Genomic DNA, 26,036 nt, shown 5'->3' on the forward strand with positions numbered 1-26,036 from the left:
TTGTCTTTACACTGTATTTGTAATGTTACTTATAACAGATACAACTTCGAAATCTAAAGGTAACATCTGAAAGGTTGAAACATCATTTTTATAACAGGCTTTACATGACAGAATCTGTAATCTAGCTATGTTTGTATTTTCTATAACATTTTACCACAAATAAAACAGATTAAACAGTTACCTAACCTGCTGATATCATTAGCTGCTATTAGCCCATTCTACATCTATTAATGTGGGTATATAATGCTTTGATATTTGCTGAGTTTACCCATTTTTTGGTTAACATTACATAAAGCAGAAAATGATACTTGAGGTAATTTACAAACAACCCCATAATTTGTACAGAAAAGTAGCTGTAGCTCGATTGCACCATCTGGAGCACAGTTGAACACACATGCGAGTGGCATAATATGGCAAGTTGGTAACTACTTTGTGAAATACATTGATGGAAAGTTTTTCTCTTTCAATATTAGGTGAACATACTTCACGTAGATATGCAGAGAAAAAGCAAAAATCCAATTCTGGTAAGTTATAGAAAGAAAATTGTTTTCTGCTGACTTTTTAGTGGATATATATATAATGTCATTTACAGAGCGTGATATTTGATTAATTTCAACATATTGGCGGATGTTCTTTTTTCTTGAAACACATTAAACATAAAGGTACGTGTAGTTCTTTATTGTTCCAAACACATATGCCACCAACAAGGAAGCCCTCTGGTGGACAAGCTATACAACGTCAACACACATAACATAGTTGAAGGGTGTTTCTTATTTCTTCCTTTTTTATTTAATGGCTATTACTGATACTGATAGACTGACAAACAGATAATATCAAACAGACCATTTTTTCTATTTGAATGATTGTCTTTCGCCAATTAAAAAACTACTGAGATGACGGAACTACCTCTTATGGGAGGTTAAAGTGCAGAGAAGAACATGTAAACAGCCATATGTTACCATACACATGCACACAAAGCTCCTGAAAGTTGAACAAGAAAGTTTGAACTGGAATTTATCTTAACAACAGACAAAAACTTCTCTGATTATCTGGATGCTCATCTTTCTTCCACCATTTCATCAACTGTAACTGTAATGATATTATCAATAACAAATGATGGCTCCAGTTATGAAAATAAGACCCAAAATCAAATATTATCTTTTAACAGCTCGGAAATCCAATTTTAGTTTCGCTCCATTTGTCTCGCCTCGTAACAGGTTCTCAGGTCTGAGACGACAGCAGCTGTTTGATGCTGTGGAGTGTTTGACATATGAAAGCTGAACGGGCAATTCTTTAGAGTCCACTTACACCGGCTTGATAATTCAAGTAATTTCTCATCAGAGTCTCATCAAACGGATTCTTTGTCAGGAGGCAGCAGTGATATGAAGAGGCTTGTTGTGGCGCTCTGGGTGATGGAACTGCAGATAAAGAGGACCTGCTGTTACTTATGTGATAACCAACACAGATGTGAGAGGAGACCGTTAAAAAGAGCGTTTGATTGAAACACTCGAGTTCTCCAACCGAACAACATCAACAAAACCTTCAAGCCAGAACAGCTGTTTACGGTGTTTGAATGTTCGATTAGGTCAGCAGAGGTGACTATAAACTAGTTTATCGATCAGAGTTGTCTGTTGCGATGCCACTCAATTAGTTACATAAGACCATGGTACTACCCGAAAGTTTCCATTTGGGGAGAATGACATCAGCAAAAGATCAACTGATCAATAACATTTCAGATACCAGCTCCACTGAAGGGGGTGACTGGGGCTGAGGAGAATGAGCTAGGCAGCTGCGTTATAACAAGGCTTTAAAGGGAAGGCCGGCTTACACCCAAATTTCTCCCACCAGGAGAAAATTAAAGAGCTAAACCCCTTTCTGCTTCTCTACCACCGTGTGGATTTGGATTATACAGAGCAGAAAAATAATCCACACTTTCAGGGAGTGTTCTGCTAAATTGAGTGGAAATGCAGAGTTCCTCTGCATAGCAGCCTGGACTGAGTCAAACACAAAGGATATCCTGAGTAGGAATATTCCCTACCTAAACAATGAAACCGGCACACAAAGGCCGGTGCTAATGCCAGTCGGACATTCCTGACATGGCCGGGCTGGGGTCGGACTGTCGAGGTTTTTGGGATGTTATGGGAAGTCTTTAACAGCAAGAGAAACCACTCGTAGTTTGCTTTTGCATATGGAGGCGTATGCCTGTGGGTGGCTGTGATCACAACACTATCACTAGGCCCAGTCAGCACCTTAATTGTGTGGGACTGAAACAAAAAGAACTAACACTCACACTTCAGGCTGTGATGGAAATCCTTTCCGTCTTCTGTCAAGCAATAAAAAGTATTTTCTCCAAGAAATTTGTTATTTACTCCCTCTATGTTGCTTGTTTGCAAAATACCATTTGTCTCTCAGCAGCATTGTCCTCACACTTCACATGACAGGACTGCTCAGATGCGAAAGCAAAGATGGAACAAGGATATGATCAGTTTTCTGCTTCTCTTCTGCAGTGATTTTCTAAGGGGTAATTTTCCTAAGAGAGTTGCTCTTTTTATATGTCACACTATTCCCAAATGGTAACTAACAACTACAAACACAGTCTAATCTGTTTGCCACTGAGCAGATCTGCAAAAGAAGCTGAATATAAAGGTTTTTTTGCCCTATGTCACAGCAGTGGTGACAGGCAAGCTCTGCTCTTTGTTTTCCCATTCTGTTATCATCCAAGTCCAGGGATCAAAACTGGCTGTTGTGAGCAGTCATCAAAGTCTTGATACACTTCAAATGAACTTGAATTGTCTGGCATCCTCATGGCAGAATTGCAGTGGGAAAGTGGTATTCTTTGTCCCACTTGTTAATGTTAATGATACAAAGAAGTTCAAAAGACACAATTCATGGAGATTTTGGTGGCCAAGGGAGGCGTTTTCAACCCACAGTAACAGGGACGACTTTTTGTCTTCCCTGTTACTGTGCTTTTAGAATTTAGAAAATATAACTTATAAAATATAACTAAATGCTTTTTAACACTGAAGAGAATCGTTGCAGTCATATTTGTTGGGATCCTAAAGTCTGAAGCACCGTTGGATTTTATACCTCATTGTTGTAAAAGTTCAATTAGCTTCAACTCTGACTTTGTTTGGCGTTGACCTTCCAATTTGCAACTAATAAGATCACAGCTGTCCATGATGTAACCCGTGATAAACTTGTGATAGACGAAAAGGTTATTGTCTTTGTGTTTGAGTCCTCAGAAGCCTACGACAACACCGTCATGTTCTGCCACGATCTTAGCTGGAACACTACAGCATCCAACAACAACACTAATACCTGTCGACAGACATACTAGAAACTTCAGTCAGTTTCCTTTGCAGGGTAAATTGGCATACCAGCACTGTGTTTAATCACAAATTTAGGGCAAAGTTTTAGAGCACATGAAAAAATGTTTTAATAAAAGATTTGGTAATTAATGGAGGGTTTATGATTGTACGGAGATGAAAGGAAATAACTAACGCTTCATTTATAATATAACACTGAACCTAAACCTTTTGTGCATAGGTAAAGCACAGGTGTAGTGTAAGGACGGCACTGGTACAATGTAGGTAAGGTAAGGTGTAGGTACAGCACAGATGAAAACAGTCAAGGTGCAACAGGAGATGTATACATCTGTGACAAAGTTACACTGTAGCTATGAGTGGCCAGTCCAGTGCTGCTGATTCCTCTTGTACAATTCCAGCTACACTCCTTTGTTGAGTTTATATATCAGGATAGACATGAAGGAATGTAGGAAGGCAAAAAATATGTTTGCCTCAGAATGTATTTATTTCTGTCGTGGTTGGCACCACATAAAACATGTAGACATGACCACAAGGTCATGCACAAACATGAATGCTGGCAACGGCATCAACCACTTGAAGGCTCTACATAGATTCAACACAATCTAAATACGCCTTATAAGTAAGGCGTTAGGTATATACACATGTAAGGCATAAGTACAGTGTAGTTATGCTGTAAGGAATGCATAGATATAAGTAGGTACAGTCGGTAGGTAGGCATAGGTACAGTGTAGTCAGCCATCATAAGCTGTAGCCTAACAACTATGTTGCTTGGAAGCAATAATCATGCTATCATATGTTGTATATGTTGGTTCTCGTATGTTCTCTGTTTTCTGTGTTGAAGTCATTACATTAAAAATCACAGTTCGTAAAAACATTACCCCCAACTCAACATTGTCCATTCAAACACAGCTGCTTTTGTTAGGTGCAAAAGAACAACAAGTGACACAGCACTTGCCACTCGCTTGTACACCACTTTGCATTTAATCATCACTTATTGTTATTTTTTTCCCAGCCTCCCTACCCCAACCACCAACAGGTTACAGCTGATTGATGTCCCTTCCTGAGCCTGGTTCTACAGGAGGTTTCTTCCTGTTAAAAGGGAGTTTTTTCTTCCCACCGTTGCCAGTGCTTGGACAAAGAGGGCCGTCTAATTGTTGGGATTTTCTCTGTATTACTGTAAAGTCTTTACCTTACAATATAAAGCTCCTTGAAATGACTGTTGCTATGATTTAGCCCTTTGTAAATATAATCACATTGAACTGAATTAAATTGAATTGGTAAAGCTCTGGTTATTGATAAATCAACCTTAAGTACCAATGCTCTTTCATGTCAAAGTTGTTTAGACATGCGAGGTACCCTGCTGGCCTGCCTGTGCAGGTACATTCATTAGTACTGTGACAAAGTGGAAAACCCATCAAGATGAGGATGGCAATATAAATTAGGTATAAAGAAGGGAATTTTGACAGCACTGCTTAGTCTCCCTACACTGGGATCTTCAACAAATGGATCTACTTTTCTGAAGCTAACATGCACGTGCTTAGGGTTTATAGCTCAGGGAAAAAAACCCTAATCAGGACAGGTCTTACAGCAAATGCTAAGTATACTGTATATTACTGTGCAATTAATATATTGAATCACTTTTCATTACTTTCACGTTCAGAAATAAAAATTGTGATTCCTTTACCTGTTCCACCACGGGTCCTCAGCGTTCCCGTGTGTGAGGAAGTGCTGACTCCCCCGAAGACGGTCATCCCCTGTCCTACAGGAGCATGGAAGTTGTTGTAGTTGGGGATGGCGGTGACCCCGAAGTTGGGGTAGTGCTGTGGTGTGGGGTCGGCCCCATAGCGGTAGCCCGCTCCCTGGGAGATGCTGTTGTCTCGGTCATCTGTGAGTTTGGTTGCCTCCTTATCCTTGCATTGCACACAGCCCATTATCTATAATCTGTTCATGACACAGAAACAAGAGGTATTTTTTGAGTTTGGATAATAACTGTTGACTGGAGTGACAGGTCATTAAAAACAAAATGACTGCAGCTAAGCAAAAAAAACCCCCATCCAATTGATTATATAAGTAATAAGGAATGAAATGTAATAATGAGCAAGGGGAATAAACACGCTACAAGAGCCTTAATTCAGGCAATAAATAAAAATTATATACTTTCAACCTGATGGATGGATCGATAGGATGAGCTGGAGAACAGAGCTTAGCGACACTCCACAACAAACAGAACTGAAGCCATCGCTCTGTTCAAAGGTTTTAGTTCACACCATTTTCTCTACAGCTGAGATCCTTCCACTGATTAGCACTCTGGTCTGAGACACAGGGACCTTTTTTTCATAGCTTGACATACAGCTTGGTCTCTGGATGAGTCACACAAACAGTGTTTCTCTTTTATGGCCAGGAAGAAAAACAGCTCCTATCACATTGACGGTGCGGAGGCACAGAGCCATGCTGTCAACGTCACCTCGTCAATCTTAATGGATAGCTGTAGGAGGACGGAGAGTCGGCGATTGGATGCTAGTTTTATCACAGAGCCTACTAATCAAAGTCAGTAACAATCTTCACCTGTCTTTCATGTGCTCGAAGATTTCTGTACCTATAAATCTCAGTTCATGCATCCCTGCCTCTAGCTTACAAGAGACAGATCAAGTAAGATTGGTCAGTATTGAAAGCAGCTCACTCTTCTTACCCAATTTAGTATATTCCTAAATAAATGAAAAACATCTAATTGTTTCCTTAAAGGAAAAAAATCTATAAATATAATACTATTGGAATGGAACATAAGAAAGAATGAGCAATAAATCTTGTCTCTCCTTGGAAAACAAAATCCTGATCAGGCCTTAAGCTCTGGCCTGTTACATGAAAATATATATTCACTTCCTGTTTCTTTTTCAACCCTAGTTTTTTTCTGTCTTTTGCCTCCAGTGACTGCAGAAAAGAATTTAATTTATTCACTTGTGAAAAGAGAATATTAAATAAGGAGTGTAGGGTTCCCCTTCTTCTTCCCATGATCCACGATCTACAGCAGGGGTGGGAAACTCCAGGCCTCGAGAGCCGGTGTCCTGCAGGTTTTCGATGGGTCCTTGATCCAACACAGCTGATTCAAATGACTAAATTGCCTCCTCAACATGGCTTGAAGTTCTTCAGAGGCCTGGTAATGAACTAATCATTTGACCCAGGGTGATATCTAAAACCTGCAGGACACCGGACCCTTGAGCTCTAGAGTTCCCCACCCCTGATCTACAGCAGCAAGTGGATCACAGATCATAGGAAGGAATCTGAGTCTTCTATCAATCGATAATGTCCCTGATAAACAGGATACTGTGACACAGATAGACAGAACCACATCATGAACCATTATACCCAACGACTAAGAAAAACTGCTGAGGATATTTAACTTTTCTAGGAGAATAATCTCTTGCAGTTTCAACAACGTGTCTGCCAGCATCACCATCACACCCGATTTGATGTGAATTTTCTCATCTGCTTAGACAGAGTGTCAAAAAACGTGTTGAGCACATTCATGTTGCCTAGAGGATGAACCATTTTCACTTTGAACTGATAATGACCTTTCCACTGGTATTCTACCCCAGGACAAGTTTACACTGTCAGTCTTATTTTCATGCTTTTGTTGTTTCTGCTGTTCAGATAGCAGGGTGCTTTGATACTGCCTGTCTTGTATCTCACTGAGGGTTGGATTCTGACAGCTTAGACAGATTACCGTTAGGTTTATACCTATCACTGTTCATGGATATGAAAAGTTAAAACTGACCAAACTGATCCGTGAGACTTGAAAGTGACAGTGAAGTGACTGTCTGAGCTCTAGAACCATGGACATTACAAAATTCACTTTCTTTCCTTAAGATCAGGGATGCCCAACTCGAGGCCTTAAGGACTGGTGTCCTGCAGGTTTTAGATACCACCCTGGGTCAACACACCTGAATCAAATGATTAGTTCATTACCAGGCCTCTGGAGAACTTCGAGACATGTTATTTAAATCAGCTGTGTTGGATCAAGGACACATCTAAAACTTGCAGGAGACGGGCCCTTGAGGCCTGCAGTTGGACAACCTCTGCTTAAGATGCTCTACCAGGCATGTACTGTGTCTGTGTTCAGTTGCAGCTTGTTTGCTGGTCTCTCTTCCTTCAGTTCTGCCTTCAGTAAGCAAAAATCATGCTCTTTTGGGATGAGATCAGGTCTATGAGTTGGTCATTGAAGTATATCCCATTTCTTTGTCACAATGACACACCTCCTTTAACATCTCCTCCTTAACATCTCCTTCAAAACCAAAGAAGAAAACTTTCTACTGTGGTCTTTCAGGCCTTTTGGCGCTCTTGCCAGTACTTTTGAGAATGTATTAGATGGTTGATATTCCCAGTCCAAAAATTTCTGCTATTGGTCTGACGGTTGGTGTTGGTGTTGTGTTCCCACATAGCAGACAGGTCTGGCCCGGATCTAGTGTCAAGCCAGCACTGCTGGCTGACTTCTGGCATGGTACGTGTGTTATGTCATCCAAATAGGGGCCAGGCCTGGCATAGATGGCACTGTTTATGTGATGGCATGCCACATCTGGCCCGATTGTAGTTTGGTTTATGTGGCCCAGGCTCATAGAAAACAGGTCTGGCCCAGATCCGGCATCAAGCTGGCACTTCTGACTGACTGGTGTCATGGCAGGATGTATGTCAACCAGATGTGGGCCAGGTCTGGCAATGATGGCACTATTTATGTTCCTATTTTAGTTAAAAGACCCAAATACCACGTTGCAATACTATACTGCTATGGGCCAACGTTTCAAACGCAGGTTTGACAGGTTTGTGAGTGTACACTTTATCCAAAACGTAGTGAGGGTTTACTCATGTGTACCACCGGGTGGCTGTAACTCAGGAGGTAGAGCAGGTCATCTACTGATTGGAAGATTAGTGGTTCGATCCCTGGCTCCTCCAGTCTGCATGTCAAGAGTATGAATGTAGTTAGGAAGCACCCAGTTTAGAGAAAGTGTGTGAATTTGGCATGTTGTATAGAGCACTTTGAGTAATCCGGGAGAGTAGGAAAGCCCTATCTAAGAATCAGTTAATTCAGTGTCTAAACAGAGTTTTGTCATGTTACTTTTGTACTATTATGTTCCGGCACATGTTGTTATTACATTGCTTGACACACATTAGGCTGACATCTGGGGCCAGAGCTGAAATTGTTCTGTGCGAGCACAGGGCCGTCATTCTTTGTGGTATGTGGGCCATGTGTAAGCACATTGTGTGGGCCAGATCCGGGCCATACCAATTTTGCTATGTGGGTTGATTGGTTGTTGGTTTTTCAGAGTATGACCTCCTTCATTTGTATCAACATCTCTTTAGACCTTATGTATAAAATACCTGTAATCCCCCAAACAGTTAAAGACTTTTATTATATCTTTTTAACTACAGCTGAAAGTCTGCATCTAAATTAAGTCTTGACTGTTTTAAAATCCAAAAACTGTACCTCGCTAATGACATCAAATCAATTTGGGAAGAAATTCCTGTGATAAAGATGGTTGCACCTTCCTAAGCTTTTTTTTTTGACTGTTAAAGGGGATTTCTTCCTCTCTACTGTTGCACGGGCTTCCTCACAGGGGATCATATCATTAATTTCTCCCTAATATTGTTGGGCCTTTACCTTACAATAGAAAGTGCCTTAAGAAGACTGTTGTAAACAGTTGTTTTATAAATAAAATGGAATATTCAATCTATGCTTTCGCAGTCATGTGGATGCTACATCGGTCCACCGTTATAAGGAGAGAGCTTCCAAGTGCTACCCTCTCCTGGGCTTGACTCTTTGTTGATGCCAGAACAGTGACTAACCATTTAGAACAGGTGCCTCATGCTGACTGACACACTGTGACTATTCTCTTTCAACATAATTATAGACCAGTCCCTCAGATGGCACCAAAGTGCAGACAGAGGCCAAAATGCCTGTCAAGACAATCAGAGGTTGTCACAGCAAGTGGAGGTGTAGAACAGAGACCAGTCTTACTGTAATATTGGTTTGCGTTTAACATCTTCGGCAAAGATATGCCTTTCAAACAAAGTGTTCTGTTTTCTCTTTGTTCTTTCTGTATTGTATTGTGTATTATTCATATTAATCAGAATCAGAAATACATTATTAATTCCAAAGGAAATTTTATACTGTATAATGCCAGATATTATACAAAACATGAAGCGTGGACATCTTCGTTATGTAAGGATGAAAATCAGGAGTGGACAATACCCTTTTCATCCTCTGGCTGAACTTGAGCTGACCTATGCTAAAGCTATGAAAGCAGCAGACAGAGTGAATAGAAGGCCTATGCATGATGAAGCAGCGCACCAGCACACTCTGTCAGGGGACGCTGTAATGATCAGTGACAGGACGCAGGGAAGGCAGGGAAGGCTAGGCGACAACAGCAGCAACACTACGCTCAGTGCGAGCCTGTAGAGCATCTCTAATCGTACGCTCCCAGCAGAAGCCAACATCAACTGCTGTGTATTCCGACCCTCTACATAACCCACACTTGGCAGAGGCAGAATCAGATTTTATAGAAGGGAAACTGATGTATTGATCCCTCTGAGCTGGATGGAAAGCTGTTCCTGCTGTTAAACGCTAATCTATGGAGGAAGGATGATGACAGATCAGGTCTATATTCCAGGATGGATGGCTTAGCATTACAGCTGGTCACACAGAGCTCGATGCTTTTGACACATTTTTGCTTCTGATTAAAGGCAGATAAAGAGCGATGACACGGAGAAAAATAGACTTGTAAATGCACCCAATGATGCACACACAGAGCATCTCTCAACACTAATATGCAATATGAAAGCACTATGAAGGCCCTGCTGTCACCCAGAGTGGTAGCAGAAGATACAGACAGTGTAAAGTCAGAGGATTGTTATTCTATTCTACTTTACTCTGTTGGGATAGAAGCAGCCCTGGCACCTCTTAATTGTTTAGGTTACCTTTATGTTAAATATGTTAAAAGATCCTTTACATTTGAACTTTGCAGGCCGAGTGGGTGAAATGACGTTAATTTATTAAATTAAAGCAATTTTAATCATAGAAATCATATCTCTGTTTTAAGATAAAAACATGTTTATTGTTGTAGTCATTAAAAAATGGGAAAAATAACTTTTATAAATAATGGATAACCTTAGCTTATGTGTTAGCCAGCTAGCAACAGCAATGAAAAAATTTACAAAACTGAATAGCTGGCTTGAGACTTATTGTTAAGAACAAAGCCAAGTACTATGCATGTCTGTCTGCAGACATCTCGTGGAAAAATGGTATATTGCCCAACGCCAACATGAAGAAAAAGGCACTCATATTGGGCCTTTTTAGCTATATGTTGCTTTCCCCGTGTAGCTGAAATAGCAAACTATGGGATTCCTACTGAGCAGAAGAAAATGGTTGTCTATTTCCACTGGGTACTTTTTTATGCAGTAACTTTTTAATCTATTGGATGTTTGCAGTCAGCTGGTAATATATCCGATAGTATATCAGGTGCAAATGCCTCGAAGGAACTCGGAAACAGGGTGAGGAGCTCGGTCACTCAAGAGATTCAATTTAAATTTTATTTATATAACGCCAAATCACAACAACAGTCGCCTCAAGGCGCTTTATATTGTAAGGTAGACCCTACAATAATACATACAGAGAAATGTATTATGATATGGTACTACAAGGTCATTGAGATAAGATGGAGCCTGATTATTTAAGACCTTGTATGTGAGGAGCAGGATTTTGAATTCAATTCTGGATTTAACAGGGAGCCAATGAAGGGAAGCCAATATAGGAGAACTATGCTCTCTCTTTCTAGTCCCTGTACTCTTGCTGCAGCATTTTGGATTAACTGAAGGCTTTTCAGGGGTTTTTTAGGACTTCCTGAATATAATGAATTACATGCATGAACTAGCTTTTCAGCATCACTCTGAGAGAGATTTTTATTTCTAATTTTAGAGATGTTGCGCAAATGGAAGAAAGCAGTCCTACATATTTGTGTAACATGTGCATTGAAGGACATATCCTGGTCAAAAATCACTCCAAGGTTCCTCACAATGTTACTGGAGGCCAAGGTAATGCCATACAGAGTAAGAATCTGGTTAGATACCATATTTCTAAGATTTTCGGGGCCGAGTACAGTAACCTCAGTTTTATCTGAATGCTCAGAGACGAGTTGCTGTTCCTCTGTGTTGAAAGGAAAGTCTAGGTTGGTTGGGTATTTGGATAGAAGGCCTCCTAGAAACCTCCTCACTGAGGTGTTTGGGATTATCAACCATTTAGGAACCCCCAGGCAGACAGAGGACACACTGTCCCTGTGATGACTTGGGAATGCCTAGGTATCCCTCCCACAAGAGCTATAAGCTCTGGCCAGCGACAGGGTGGTTTGGACTGCTGCACCTGTGACCAAACCTGAGATAAGCCATAGAAAGTGGATGGGTGAAAGGTTGGTGGTTGAACAGCTGTTAATTGGGATCAGCCATTTCATTCAGGTTTAACGATCAATGTCTCATTTACCAGCTGTTCAAAAAAACTGCCAATTATTTTCATGCAGGCACGCTGCCTCTGGCCAGACGTTTGATGCCAGACGTTTGGTAGCTGACAGTTTTTGATGCTCCGGACAGACATAACAAGGCTCGTGGTGACAAATGAAAGAAAAAAAAAAAGTCTTTGTAACGTGTCATGAAAAATGAGCTTCAACAAGATCTTCAGTTCTCCTTGTTATAGATTACTTTTTTTTTATCCTATTCCGAGGGTACCTTCACTTCTTTGAACAATATTCCCTCATTAGGTATTTTATTGTTATCGAGCAGCCATGAAACTTTGTTTATGTTAAAAATATTTTTAGGCCACAATGCAATTATTCTGCTTTTCTTAAAACTCAAATCAATTAGACCAATCACTGATGCAATCGGATTGCTGGTTCCATGCTGAATGTACTCTGCGTTCCTCCAAAGACAGCCCTGTTTGTCTGGGGCCTCCATAGCCTGCTGCAGTGGGCCAGGCTCATCACTGACTGCTGTCTTTGAACTGAAGTCCCTTTCATCTCTTTCTTTTCCACTTCCTTCCCTCCTTTTCACACTGCCCTCTCCACTGATTAATTATTCCTCCTCCACAGAAAAAAAAAGCCACCTGCTTGCCGTAGGGGCTGTTTTGCTGTTTATTCCCTGCAGTCTCTCTTCTCCTCACCCAGAGTGAAGCAGGAGCTGCCATAGAGGTGCCTAATCACTGCCCACCACCAACACTAGGCATTTCTGCAAAATGTCTCTAAAATTTGTTTATTCAACGCGAATTATTTGCCTTTAAAATTAATCTTTACAAGAAAGCAATACAGTTCTCCACGTCCTCGCATGCTACACATCAGACTAAGCACCCCTTCTATATTTCATCCTTATTCAACATGAAATCAATAAACTCTTGGTGAAAATCCAATTACAGAGCAGAACATGACCAGTAGTGGAGTTGGATCTATAATTAGTTAACGCAAAAGGCTATTCATTGGATGGTCAAAATTCATTAGGCTCTTTAATTGGAGCCAAAGACCTAAAGCACCTAAAGATGTGAAGAGCATCATTAAAGGAGTTAAAGGAATGAATATAGATTAACTCGGTGTGAAATATGATTCCTGTTAAAGAAAAGATGGGGGGATAAAGGAGGGCACTGGGGGCTTTGACCAGAGGCACGACCAACCGTGCGCTTGGGTAAATAATTCATTGGATGGCTGTGCAGGCCTGAAGGTATGTCACTGTATTTGGAGGCATCCATTGAAGGCAGCGCTCCCTGACTGCATTCATATTTGATGGGGAGGTGATGGATTGAGGTTCATTAAAATCAGGAGAGGAGGGAGAAGGCTCTGAGTGGTTGAAGTAGATGGAGCTGGAGGACACAATGTTACATTAACCCCTGAGGGAAGGCTTTTTCCTTCCCCTTGAATACTGAAGGGCTTAGGTCAGATCCTGGTGAGACTGTCTAGACTAATGATTGAGAAGAAAGGAAAGTGGTGACTTCTCCAGAGCAAGAACGCGAGCTCCTGTACTTACTCAGTTTAAGGGAGAACAACAAGGAGAAGTCACTCTCTTTTAATGATGACTTATGAAGGAGTTGATAAAGGTAAAAGTGCCCACGACACAACACTCAAGGAACTGGAGTTACCTCCAAGAATGACTGAACTATTACTTTTATTTCTCTTATTTCATATTCCAAACATAATTTATATAGGACGGGGATGTAAGCATTCAATAAGTAGAGCCAAACCTTGTGTTCTTTCTATTAGCCAACAAGGGGCAACTAGTTACAAAAAAGAAGTCATTCTTGTATAAAAGTCAGTCTCATTTAATTTATAACCTCACTATTCCCATTTTACTAATGAATTAGGATCTCAATTGCTACTTTTATACTCTTCTTTAATACTACTGAAGGTCATTATGGATTTTATCATATGATTTAGAGTCAGATGGATAATCATGATAAAGCAGGGTATGATTTAGTGTGTGGCAACTTTGCTATTGTCAAACTGTAGAGGAGTGCACAGCACTTTCCCATTGGTCTCTCACTCGTTACTTCTAGCATCAAAACATGAAGATGGCAACGGCCTAATTAGAAACACCAGGCTATAAAATAATTGTCATTCATATACGGTGTACATATTTAACATAATATTAAGCTAATATAAAGCTCATACTTAAAGCTGACTCTGACTGCAATCGCACCCTAATATTTCCTGCCTGCTGTGGTTAAATAAAGGCAAAAAGATGCTCAGGAGAGTTAGTGTAAACTCTCTAATCTGACCTACAGTTTATATAGAAATTGCACAGCGAGCAACAATAAAAGTCAAATTAAAGTGTGTTTGCATGAGCTATTTTTCTGCCCCCTGTTAAAAACATCAGTTCATGCGCATTAATACAGCGTGCAATTTCATGCAAATTCATTTTTAAGCTCCCTTGACAATGCTGACCTTTGAGGGAACAGAGAGACCCAGAAAGTCCAAAATGTAGGAGGTGTCCGTGACAGCTATCTGACACTGCCCACAAGTAATATGAAGTCCCAACACGAAGCTGCTCGCACCACCTTTTTCTGCAGCTTGCACAGGTTGGTCACTGATCATTCAACCAAATGTTTCGTTTCTCACTGTTGTAGGACAGACGACACATCACAAAATAACTGTCCACTTCACATCATCTGTGCCCTGAATCAGAGAGACAGAGAATCAGAGGTGGGCATGGAGTAATAATGCAGAAGAAAATGATTACGGGGCCCGGAGGGAGGGCATGAAGCAAAGGAGGAAGAACGGTGGCTCAACCACTGGAGGAAGATGGGGGAGGCAAGTGTGAGACGGAGCTGAAGTGAAGGAGTGAGTCGACAGGGGGGTGGAAAAGAAGGTGGTGAGTGCTGAAATGGATAGACAGAAAGAGAGGAAAATATACGTGGGTGCAGGGGCTTGACAAAGGAGCAGGCTAATGATGGGCTCGGGGTGTCACATGCTGCGCCCGTCTCTGCTGGGGGAAAGCCTTGTCTCTGCCCTCGCAGCGTGCCGTCCCACCGCTGTCATGCAGCGCCCTGTGGAGGGAGGATGTCTGTGCTGGTCAAGGTCAGTCGCTCACACACAGACAGATGGAAGGATGTACTCCCAGGCCTCACTCCATCGCTTCCTGTCTGATTTATTGATATGTACACCAACTATAAGAGTACACCCCACAACCTGCTTCTCACTACAGCTGCAGATTACCAAATGCAACCTATCGGGCATAAACATGTGAGCAGCCTCCCGATTTAAGAAGCCAGGTCACTACACTTGAATCAACAGTTCAACGATAATATTTACGCAGCCTCAGTGTCCAGTCACTCTGCTTTCACTCTGCACAACATTGTGTGAAGCTGTGAAACACTGTTCACTGACGAGGATCTTAGAATAGCCTGGCTGAATGCTCGGCAACCTTAGAGAGTTTATCAGTTATTTAACAGCCGCAATACTGTGTGGGGTTACTGAAAAGGTCCGGTTAAGAAAAATAAATTAGCCATTGCATAGCAAGAATTTTGACCTGTAAATGCAGCGACCCCAAAATTGCCAGAATCAAAATAAATCAGTGAATGAAAACTCAATCAGTATTTGTTTTTTTAAATGTATTGCACCAAAAATCATTTTTTAGTTGATATTCTTTCATCTGGTAATGATTTCATTCCTGAAAACCTCACGCTAATTATTTCAATTTAATTTGCTTCTGTATTAACTTACCTATATATTAATTATCCTGTATGTATATACATTAAATTGTGAATAATTGAGATTTAAAAAAAAAAAAAAAAGTGTATTTATTCAATAATTTACTTATGGGTTTTTTTTTTTTTAATTATGTCAACTTTGCATTCTAGTCTTTATATTTGCTTTTATTTGATCTGGATCGTCAGTAAAATAATAATCTAACCTTGCTAAAGAACATTTGTTTAATAGGAGTAAAAAAAATGGAATTAATCCCACTCTAATTTGACAATCAAGATGATGGACTTAAAAATCACCATGTCTGTGTGGCTTGGAGCTTGGTAGTCCTTATTCAGCTCTGGGTTCACTGAGGTCACCTGCCACATCACAGAGGAATCAATGCTGACACAACAGCACTGCTGCAGCATCTGCGGTCCTTTCCTCCCCCAGCTAATCCTGCTGCTTAGAGGGTGGCCTCTGCCAGGCTGACCAAACCATTTCACACAGAGCAGGCTCCGTTTTCTAAGGAACCAGGGTAGCAAAGGAAAAATACACACAAGTGACCAAAGACACTTCAGCTGGTTGGGTTTCAAAAGGAACACGTGGAGAAAGCTACTTTTAGCTGGCAATGACTCAGTTATGACTACAGGCCCTGATTAACGACCCAGGAACAAAGCAAGGCAGGAAATGTGAAAATATATTTTCACTTGGCATGTGCAGCTGCTACTAGCTTCCCCATTTAAAGAGGTAAACTCTCCATTTTGCCCTTAAGTAAGTAGTCATGCAGCGGTTTGGCTTCAGTTTATTTTAAAGAGGTTGGGTGGAGCAGAGTCTGGAAAGCAAAGGGCTTCATAATCGTGTGCTCAGCGGCACTTTGTCTCTGCAGGAGGTCTTCCAGAGGATGCCCCAACCCCCCTTCATTAAAAATCTGACTCTATCTTGTGAGCTCCTCAGCCTGAACAGGATACCGCCATAGAGGATAAAATGCACTGCTTCGTGATTCATTTCAGGGTGCAGTATCTCCGCTCTGGTTGGGATTATGAGCTGTGAGCTGTCAAAGCAAGAATAAGCCTTCCTCCTGCCTCTGCTGAGAGAGAGCTGAGACGCAGCATGTTTGTCTGCATCCCTTCCTGGTGGGTGAGCGTAGATCACAACAACACAGGTCTCAACTGCATCTCTCCCAGCACTCTCCACATTGTGGAAAAAGGTACATGTCTCTGTCCTCCCTACTCCTGTCAGCATAACCCAGGCTGGGTGGGGCACGCCGTGACACCATTGTGTCAGGGCGGCTCAGCGTCAGAAGCACCGACAGTGATGAAGAGCTGGGAGAAGATGACAGTCGACACCTTGTGATCCTTCAGGGTGGAGACAGAACTCTTAGACTTTCTTAGAAAACGATTATTTTGCTCCAGACATGCTGTGTCTTCAGGTAGGAGCTGAACCTACAAACCCTGAACAGCAACTTTAACAGCAAGTGATTCATCCACTGATCTGTGGATCGCAAGAAAAATCTTGGGTTTTTGTTCCTATTAACCAGGTATATAGGTGTGTAATTTATGTATTTTAGAGAATATGAATGTGTAAAATCCCTTATTTTATTACAACCCTATAATTTATTCATCTCAATAGTCCTAGGTGCTCACTCACGACACTGCATCTTATATGTGTTTTTATGGTTCAGTAATAAAACCTGTTCCAGATGCTCTGTGTTATGTGCTCCTTGTGGTCTGTCTCTGCTTTATTGAACAAGAAAAAAAATGTGGAGGCTATGAGATAAAGTTCATGAACCTTCATTAAATGGCCTACAAGGTTACAAACATCCCAGCCGCAGGCTCAGAAACACAGGGAGCTGCTTGATGTGAACCCTGCAGACGTGCTGACAGCTGACCTTCTGTTAATAATGCAGCTGTATCCAGGACTTGACCTGGCAGCCCCCCCACTCTTCCCCTGAGCCCTGAATGAATCAACACCAACACGAGATGCTACGTCTGCTCTCCTCATTGAAATATTCCTCGGCTGCTTGGAGAAAACTGTCAATTAGCTTTCGGTTTTATTCAAGTGCTTTGCTTCAACTGAGCAAGGCAGAAAACCTAACATGTAAATATGTGTTTCAGCTTTACTTCCCTCCCATAGGAGTTCATCTGGTAAAGAAAACAATTGTGAAAATGAAAAACATCCAAAAATCCTGACTCCTTAATAAGCCATAGTTCCTCATTCACTTCACAAATGTCACTGTGATTTTGTCACCTCAGACATATTTTTGTGATCATGTGATAGGACTGAGCCATGTGAATATATATATATATATATGTATATATATATATATATATATATTTATTAGGGGTGCAACGATACACAAAATTCACGGTTCGGTTCGGTTCGATACTTTGGTGTCACGGTTCGATATTTTTTCGATACAAAAAAAATGTTCATGCTTTGTCATTTATTAAAATTACAAATAAATATTTTAACTCAAAAGTACAGTTTTTAAATTTAATGTTGCTGAAAAACAAAGTAATAAAAAAATACATCTATCTGATGGAGAAATCACTCATCTTTGGAAAAGAGAGTTTATTACAGAGAAATGGCTCTTTCCAAAATAAAAGCTATACTATACGCTTCTTCTGGGGTATATTCTCAGCAGCATATTAAACATATCAGGTGCCCATAAGGAGAATCATGTGCTAACGGCTGTCTAAATGACTCGGGTAAAGTTTGTAGCATGCGTGCTTGTTGTTTTTGTCTGCTTCCACTTGTCTTTGCACTAGGGTGATGTCGGCGTAAATGTGCAGTCATATTCATTGTGTTCCCACTAGTGTTGTCAGCGTTAATCTGAAATGACATTAACGCCACAACACGGCAAATCTCCATTAACGAGCTACCGTGGATCGCCCAGTGCGTGGGGCTGGACGGCGTCAACACGTTAACGAGCTAACTGCGCTAACGCAGTAGTTTCCACCCATGTAATTGAGCATTGCGTGGCACATCCGACATACTGTTTTACTTTTGTCCATGACGCGCTTACCTTCAGGGTCATACTTCACATGAAGACCAAAATAGTTCCAAAGGCCAGATCTGAATGAGGGTGGGGGAGGTTCAATTTGCCATGTTGCAACTAGCTTAGCTTCTGTCTTGCTAGCTTGTGCTGCGCTCAGTGGATCTGCGCTAGACAGTGCAGCCTAGGCGGAGTAGTCGAACGCAGATCCACTGAGCTCTCAACACAGACAGCATCGTCAGAAGAAAAGTTGATAAAATAAATTAAAAATTTTGTATTGTTCGATACATATGCATACCGAACCGAAAGCACTGTATCGAACGGTTCAATATCGATACGAGTATCGTTGCACCCCTAATATATACATGTATATTCAAGGATTCAAGGAGCTTTATTGTCATTCGCATCACATGTTTACATGAGGTGGAACGTGGAACACAACACTGAGTACTAACACCAACTCTCTCATGGGCATTAAAATGTCGTTTAAAGGATCGTTTTTCAGTAACAGTAATTGCAGGTCGGGGTAGTTGGTCAGCATGTCAGCGATGTCCTTAGAACACACACTTGAGGTTCATTATTAAAATAGACCCATGAGCAAATCTTCCCATGAGTGCAAACTTTTTATTTTTGGCAGTGGTTGTGTATCATAAGTGGTCTAAGTAGTTTGAGGCCAGTGATGAAGAGAGAGGCTACATCAATCCCCAGTATGAAATAACTACACATTTTAACTGTGAATTATGCAAAGTAGAGTCTAACAATAAAAATATAGAGAAGGAAAGGAGAAAATAGATTCAAAGTATGTGAGTCCAATCGTAACCCGTCCTGTAAAATACAAATTAAGAAAAGAAAAAAGTTGATAGCTTACTACTAATCAAAGTCACAATGCAGCCTAACTTTACTCCTACATCACGAAAACTGATACTTTAAAAAATGTAAAAAGCAAAGGCACTTTTTCTTTGGTACTGTAGATACCATTGCTAGTGTACAGCATGTACAAGTGTTCTACTCTTGCTTTACATACTGAAGAAGAAGAAGAAGGAGAAGAAGAAGAGGGAAGCCCACAAGCACAAAAAACTACAGATGGCATAGTAACAACTACACGTGGAAGATGGCTACTCATGCAGCTGCTATGATAGTGCTGCTCTGACTCATTGATAGGAATGGCAGCGTATGGAAGTACTTTGTGTTTAAGGGGGACTCAGGGATGACAACTGATTCTCACAAGGCATTATGGGTTTTTTTGGAATAAGGAAGGAAATGCTTCCAATTTAGCAAATCACCTAATCTCCAGATCTGTCCAAAGACTTCAGTTGACAGTAAAAACATCCAAAATATCATCCTTCTTCAATCATCCTAAACTGCATGCTACCTTTTTGTTTGATACATCTAGCACTGCCATTGTCAGGTCACGTTTTGTACACCAGGCTGCAATGTTTGCAATGGCTAACATAACATAATTATGCTAACATAATGTAATTAAAACATTAGTAGGATATTCTGCAACCATCCTAACATTTGAGTCTGTGTCCTGTAAATAAAATACAATGTTCATATTTTAAATAAATGTTCTGTCACCATATCTACATGACTGCTAAACTTCTAACATCCCTAAATCTCCCTTGTAAGTGGCTTTCTGGTGACCTGCTGGAGGTTAAGAGGTTATTTTTGCAGTAATGATGATAAATTGGACACATAGGAAGTAGAAAGAAACACTCCACCTAACCTGACCCTATTACAATGACATCCCAAAGAGAGAATTTGAAAAAGACTTTCTACAGGCCGTGACTGTCTGTCATGTACAGATGAATGTGTTCTGTGTGATCAAAGTGTTCTCTATGCTCTGCACCAGAGAAAGAAATTCTGCAGATCAACACTTCTAGTGCCCTGCACAGGAAAGCCCTGCTGTCAAGACATCCTCGCATTAGCGAGCACAGCCTGAAGCTGCTGCTGCTGCGCTGACTGCATTCTCAACAGGAAACAGGAGGAAATAAAACATTGTTAGAGCGTAATGCTGCAACTTCCCCAAGTCCTCAGCATCCAAGACAGCATGACAAATGCCAGCAGTGTCAGGGTCATGCTCTCTATTCAAATGCTATTAATAGAAAACCAGCTGTACAGACGATGATGAGGTGGGGGCTTTTACTTAGACTACAGGGAAGCAATATAAGGGCTTTTGCCTGATATGGAACACATTCACTGTGATAAAACCTGGCTGCTCGTCCTTCATGGGCAACCAACACATCTGAGCACACTGAGGAATGCTGTATTCAATTTAATTCAATGCAGTTTAGTTCAATTCAAATGTATTTATTTAGTGCAAATCACAACAACAGTTGCCTCGAGGTGCTTCATATTGTAAGGTAAAGACCCTACAATAATACAAAGAAAACCCCCACAATGAGACAACCTCCTTTGAGCAAGCACTTGGTGACAGTGGGAAGGAAGAACTCCCTTTTGACAAAAAGAAACCTCCGACAGAACCAGGCTCAGAGAGCAGAGCCGTCTGGTGAGGGCAGTGAGGAGAGGAAGACATGACAAAAGATGTGAGAGCGATCCAGATATTAATAATCACTAATGATTAAATGCAGAGTGGTGTATAAACAGATATGCTCAGTGCATCATGGAAATCCTCAAGCATCCTGGGCATATTACAGCGTGAGTAAAGAATGATTCAGGTCAAAAGGATCTACAGACTTCTGAAGGTTTCCTGGTTTATGGCACAAAGATGTCACCAGTAAAAACACAAATTAGATAAACTGAAACAAAGAACTTTTCTTGAGCTACAATTAAAAACAAATTCTTCAACATCTGACCATTGGGCGGTATAAAAACACAGACGTCTGAAGGTAAGTTTAACAGTTTCCTTGCTCTTTATTTGATCTCGTCTAATAAGCTAGATGCTGTGTTGTAACACATTTGGGGCAATAGGTAAAAAGTCTGTTCTAAAACCTGCTCTAAAACTAAAGAGCTGCTCCATACAGCGCCCTCTGCTGGAGATCAACAATGCATTTCTCCGTTGGGAGGCTTGCACTCAGACTTTCTGCTGCCTAGAACAGCGGTCCCCAACCCCCGGGCCTCGGACCGGTACGTGAGTCGTTTGGTACCGGGCCGCGAGAGTTGAGGCTCAGGTGTAAAATGTATGGTTTTCAGGTTTTTTATCAGTTTTCAGCGTTATTTTGTTATCGTTTTTATCGTTAACTCTGTTTTCCTTGGTCTTTTCACGTGTGTTACGAATAAATCTTCTTTTTTTCGGTACCGGTACTAGTTTTATTTTGTTGTATTTATCCGCGACACCTTAAAGGCCGGTCCGTGAAAATATTGTCGGGCATAAACTGGTCCGTGGCGCAAAAAAGGTTGGGGACCGCTGGCCTAGAAGATGACTATTCAAGTAATGCATACCATCAGAGGTGTACATTTAGGAGATAAGCCAGATTCAAACCTTCCTTTACATTCAAAACCCATATCCTGCTACGCTACCACAATATCACAAATCAGACAGCAGAAGCAGTTCTAGTCCTCTGGAGAATCCAAAACAAGTTCCTTAAAAGAAACAGTCTGCTCAAATTAGCTCATGAATACTTTGACCATAACAACACAACAACTATTCAAATTTGGCTGATGGTGAAACTGATAACAGGCCATAATGGTTTGATTCTTGTTATAATCACTAAGGCCCATTTATAGCGGTTCACTATATCACACCATAGCATGCTCTGTTGTCACCAGCTAATACATGTTTTTTAAAATCTATGCGAGATGTCAATAGTTTTGTGTCTACGTAATACTTTGAGAAACAGAAACCATTGTATTTTAACAGCTGTTATTCACGTTAATACCAAGAGGAAATATTTTGATAGAAGAAAATGTAACAAAAGGTCAAAACTCACAAAAACAACCATGTTTACTGTAACTAGTGGGTGATGCACCTTCCTGTAAATGTAAAAATGTGAAGAAGGTGCAACAGTCTGCTGAATCCTCCTGGCAGAGCGCTATAACACACTGACAGCTAGCTGAGCATCATCACATTATGACTGCTAGCAGGATGTGGTTAAAGCCCCAAATATACCTTAAAGCATGTAAGCAAGTTTCCATTCATGTCACTGACAATAAGGTTGTAGGGGAGCTACGTAATAATGGCTTAGGCATGAAAAAATATACTGAAAATAACTATTCAGTTCTTCCATTTGGAGGAAGGCAGTTTTGCTGAGGAAATGTCTTACCCGTCATTCTAAAAATAGGCCACAGAGGCCTACGTGCCCTGCTCTGAATCTCTGCATTTTACCTTAGTTGAACAGGGGTTTGACTGTGGCTCTTGTGGCTCGTAAGGTGTTTCAGGCAGCTGACTGACGTTTCCGTCCAAAGCTTGTATGGTATTCCTTCTCCATATCATGTCCATGTTTTAGTACAAAACAGCAACATGCATGCATCATATTGTACACAGAGGACACATGAGTTTGACGCAATACTTCTCTCTGACATCAATCGGTTAAAATGAAGCTCCGATTCTCATCTTTAAACTGCAAATTCTTCACCACAGAAAACTACATTTATCTAAGTTGTTTTGTCCCCCAGTTATTATTATTGAGGGTTATGTTGCTTTCTGTTCATGTAGCATTAACCATCCACTATAACACCACAGTGTTTCGGCGCATTGGGAGAGACACCTGGGTATTTTTCCACTTACAGCACAAAGAAAAAGTAACAGATCATATAAAAAATACGTACATACAACCGTAAGAGTGCACTGAGTAAAACGCATTCTCATTGAAATGCAAATGATTTAGCCTAATTTAATTGCTGTATATAACTTCTTCGTATTATTTATACGTATCAGATACTTTAGCTCACTTAATGGCTGAGGCTTACATCATAAACAGCAAACAAGCTGGCGTTCAGGCCTGATTTTGCTCTCTCTTTGATTTTTTTTCAGCTACAGCAAGATATATTTGGTTGTATATTTGCAGTCTTCGTTGTGGCATTTTGCCTAGACTGATGCTGCTTTCAGGGTGAGTGTGGCTGTCTCAGTGCAGCCACAAGTCCACCTTACACGGACGAGCAGATATGTGGTGGTATTTGTGCCACGTCTAGCCCACAAAGAACTTGATGCCTGGACTACATTTGGCGCAGACGACACTTGTGAGAGCCTCAAGTGCCAGAAGCCGAAAACATTAGACCCAAACGATTATGTCCATTTGGGTGGCATCATAAGCCTTTATGAACTAAATACAGAACAGACATGCATGGATTGTTTTTCAATCTGTGGTAACAGACTTGACAGCAAAGAGAAACCAATAAAAAATTCCAGATGTATGAATGACAGCTGAGGGTGACTTCCTATTTAGAGGCAGGGTTTTCCTTTAAGCAGACGAGCCACGGTCGCCCATCGCCAACCTGATCTGTCTCTCCGGCCCCGTTGCTAGGTTACCACATTCCAGAGCACACTCAGTACTGTGTGTCCTTGCTCTGCCGCCAGAGTTGGGTCGGAAGAGTCTGGGACTGCAAATGACACAGCAACCGCGATGCTTTAGGAGCCTGTGAATGAAGCCGACCCACAAGGGGATATTTTTTGGGAGAGAGTGCATAGAAAACTGCACACAAGCGTTTCTATCAGAGTGAGTTTGTTTGTCACTGTGGCTGGGCGACTTCTGACATGAGATGCTGTGATCCAGCTGTGACTTTTTGCGCCAGTGTGTGCAGCTGTCTGGCTTAGTACAGCACGTTCCTCCACACACAGCTGAGCAGCAGCAGCGTCTAGACAGCACCCAGACTCAGATACGTCCCCCAATGCACAGCGCCTCCAAAGAGGATTGTGTTCCGGCTGGGGATAATCTTTGAGGCTCATCATTCTTTGTCTTTGCTCGCTTGATGTACGTGGCTACACGCTCAAACATGCACACACAAACAGGGTTACACACCAAACTGCAAGGGTGCCTACAGCACATGCTGACAGTTTCTGATTAAACAATTTGCCTTTAAGCCACTTTGCTCACTCAACAAAAACAACACACCTATGTGTATAGACCCTAATGACAAATTGGGGTCATTAGGGTCACTAGGTCTTTATACACCTCTCTGCATTTAATTATTTGTTATTATTCATTTCTGGCTCTCTTCCACAGAATGTCTTTGTCCTGTCTCCATCCACTCACCCCCAACTGGTCGTGGCCCTCCCTGAGCCTGGTTTTGCTAGAGGTTTCTTCCTGTTAAAAAGGGTTTTTCCTTCTCACTGTTGTCAAAGTGCTTGCTCATAGGGGTTCATATGATTGGTGGGGTTTTCTCTGTTTTCATCGTATTATTGTAGGGTCTTTATCTTACAATATTACAATTACAATTTCTTAAAGGGTAACTTTAAAAGTACATTTTTATTAAAACTTTATTCTCCTATATGTTAAATGCTCAATTGAATTTATTCCTCTTTGCAAACAGAAGACATTTTGCCTATGATAACAGGCCAGTCAGTTCAGTTTATATAGTGTCAAAACACAACAGCAGTCAGCACAAGGTGCTTCTTAGTAAAAGGTAAAGACTCTATAGTAACAGAGAGAAAACCCCAACAATCAGATGACTTCCCTGTGATCAAGCACTTTGGGAACAGTGGGAAGAACAGGAAGAAACCTCTGGCAAAACCAGGCACAGGGGGCAGCACCTTGAGGTTAGTGTGCACCCAGGGATATTTGGTATACAGACCAGAGCAGCTAGGGATCGCACCACCAATCTATCAGCTTGGAAGCTGGAAGAAAACCAGCAAACACCTGCATTACCTCCTGAGCTAAGAAGGCTGATTAAAACCACCAGCCTAATATTGTGCCACTTAATGCCCTTACAATACATCTGACTAGTTGGGGATGGAAACCAGGCTCCTTGAAATGCTTCTTGATCAGGTTGTCAGCATTTCTTGGTTGCACAAGTGGAAACTGATGGCATATGCATTAATCACAAAACTGCATGTCAGCATTTATTTCTTTAGGCAACAATGCCGTATCATGTTTGAATTGTTTGAGGGCAATGCTGTAAGAGCACTGAAAACCCAACACTCACACAAATGCATACGTTGATGAATACAGGGTTCAATGTCTTACTCAAGGATTCTTGGACATGTAGCCTAGAGAAGCCGGAGATCAAAGCACCGACAATGTACATACTAATATTTAACACCTAGCAGAATTAGAGTGCACTGGAGTGTCGCAACGACGACCTGTTCTTTGCGGTTTGAGGCTACATCAAGCAATAGGGCAGTGATGCTGAGTGACCGACTGACATCACTCAATCTTCAATCATTGTTCAATCTTTGATAAGCCGTATGGAAACAAACACAGCAAGTGTAGTGGACCTGGCTCTCTGGAGATGCCTAACCTTAGCTCAGTTGGAACAACATTGGGCATAGCCAGCCTCAATCAATACATCTATAAATGGGTATGTAAATGAAGCACAGATACTTTATAACATTATGGATCACTGTGCCAGTTTAAAAATGGGTTTCATCTCTCTGCCATCTGCATTTCACCTCAGAAT

At 41.2% G+C, this 26,036-nt stretch overlaps 1 protein-coding gene across 5 annotated transcripts in view; it reads right to left on the bottom strand.

Moving 5' to 3' along the window:
* fynb (FYN proto-oncogene, Src family tyrosine kinase b) overlaps positions 1 to 26,036 on the bottom strand; it is a 79,893-nt gene that overhangs the window by 28,084 nt on the left and 25,773 nt on the right. For all 5 annotated transcript variants that reach the window (XM_084953836.1, XM_084953837.1, XM_084953834.1 and 2 more), the window contains exon 3: positions 5,011 to 5,267. In XM_084953836.1, coding sequence (XP_084809962.1) covers positions 5,011 to 5,257 — 247 coding nt within the window. In that variant the 5' untranslated portion in view covers positions 5,258 to 5,267. The remainder of the gene's footprint in view (positions 1 to 5,010; positions 5,268 to 26,036) is intronic.

This window comes from Perissodus microlepis, chromosome 15, assembly GCF_051167445.1.
Source record: "Perissodus microlepis isolate ML-2025 ecotype Zambia chromosome 15, ASM5116744v1, whole genome shotgun sequence".
NCBI classification, from domain to species: Eukaryota; Metazoa; Chordata; class Actinopteri; order Cichliformes; family Cichlidae; genus Perissodus; species Perissodus microlepis.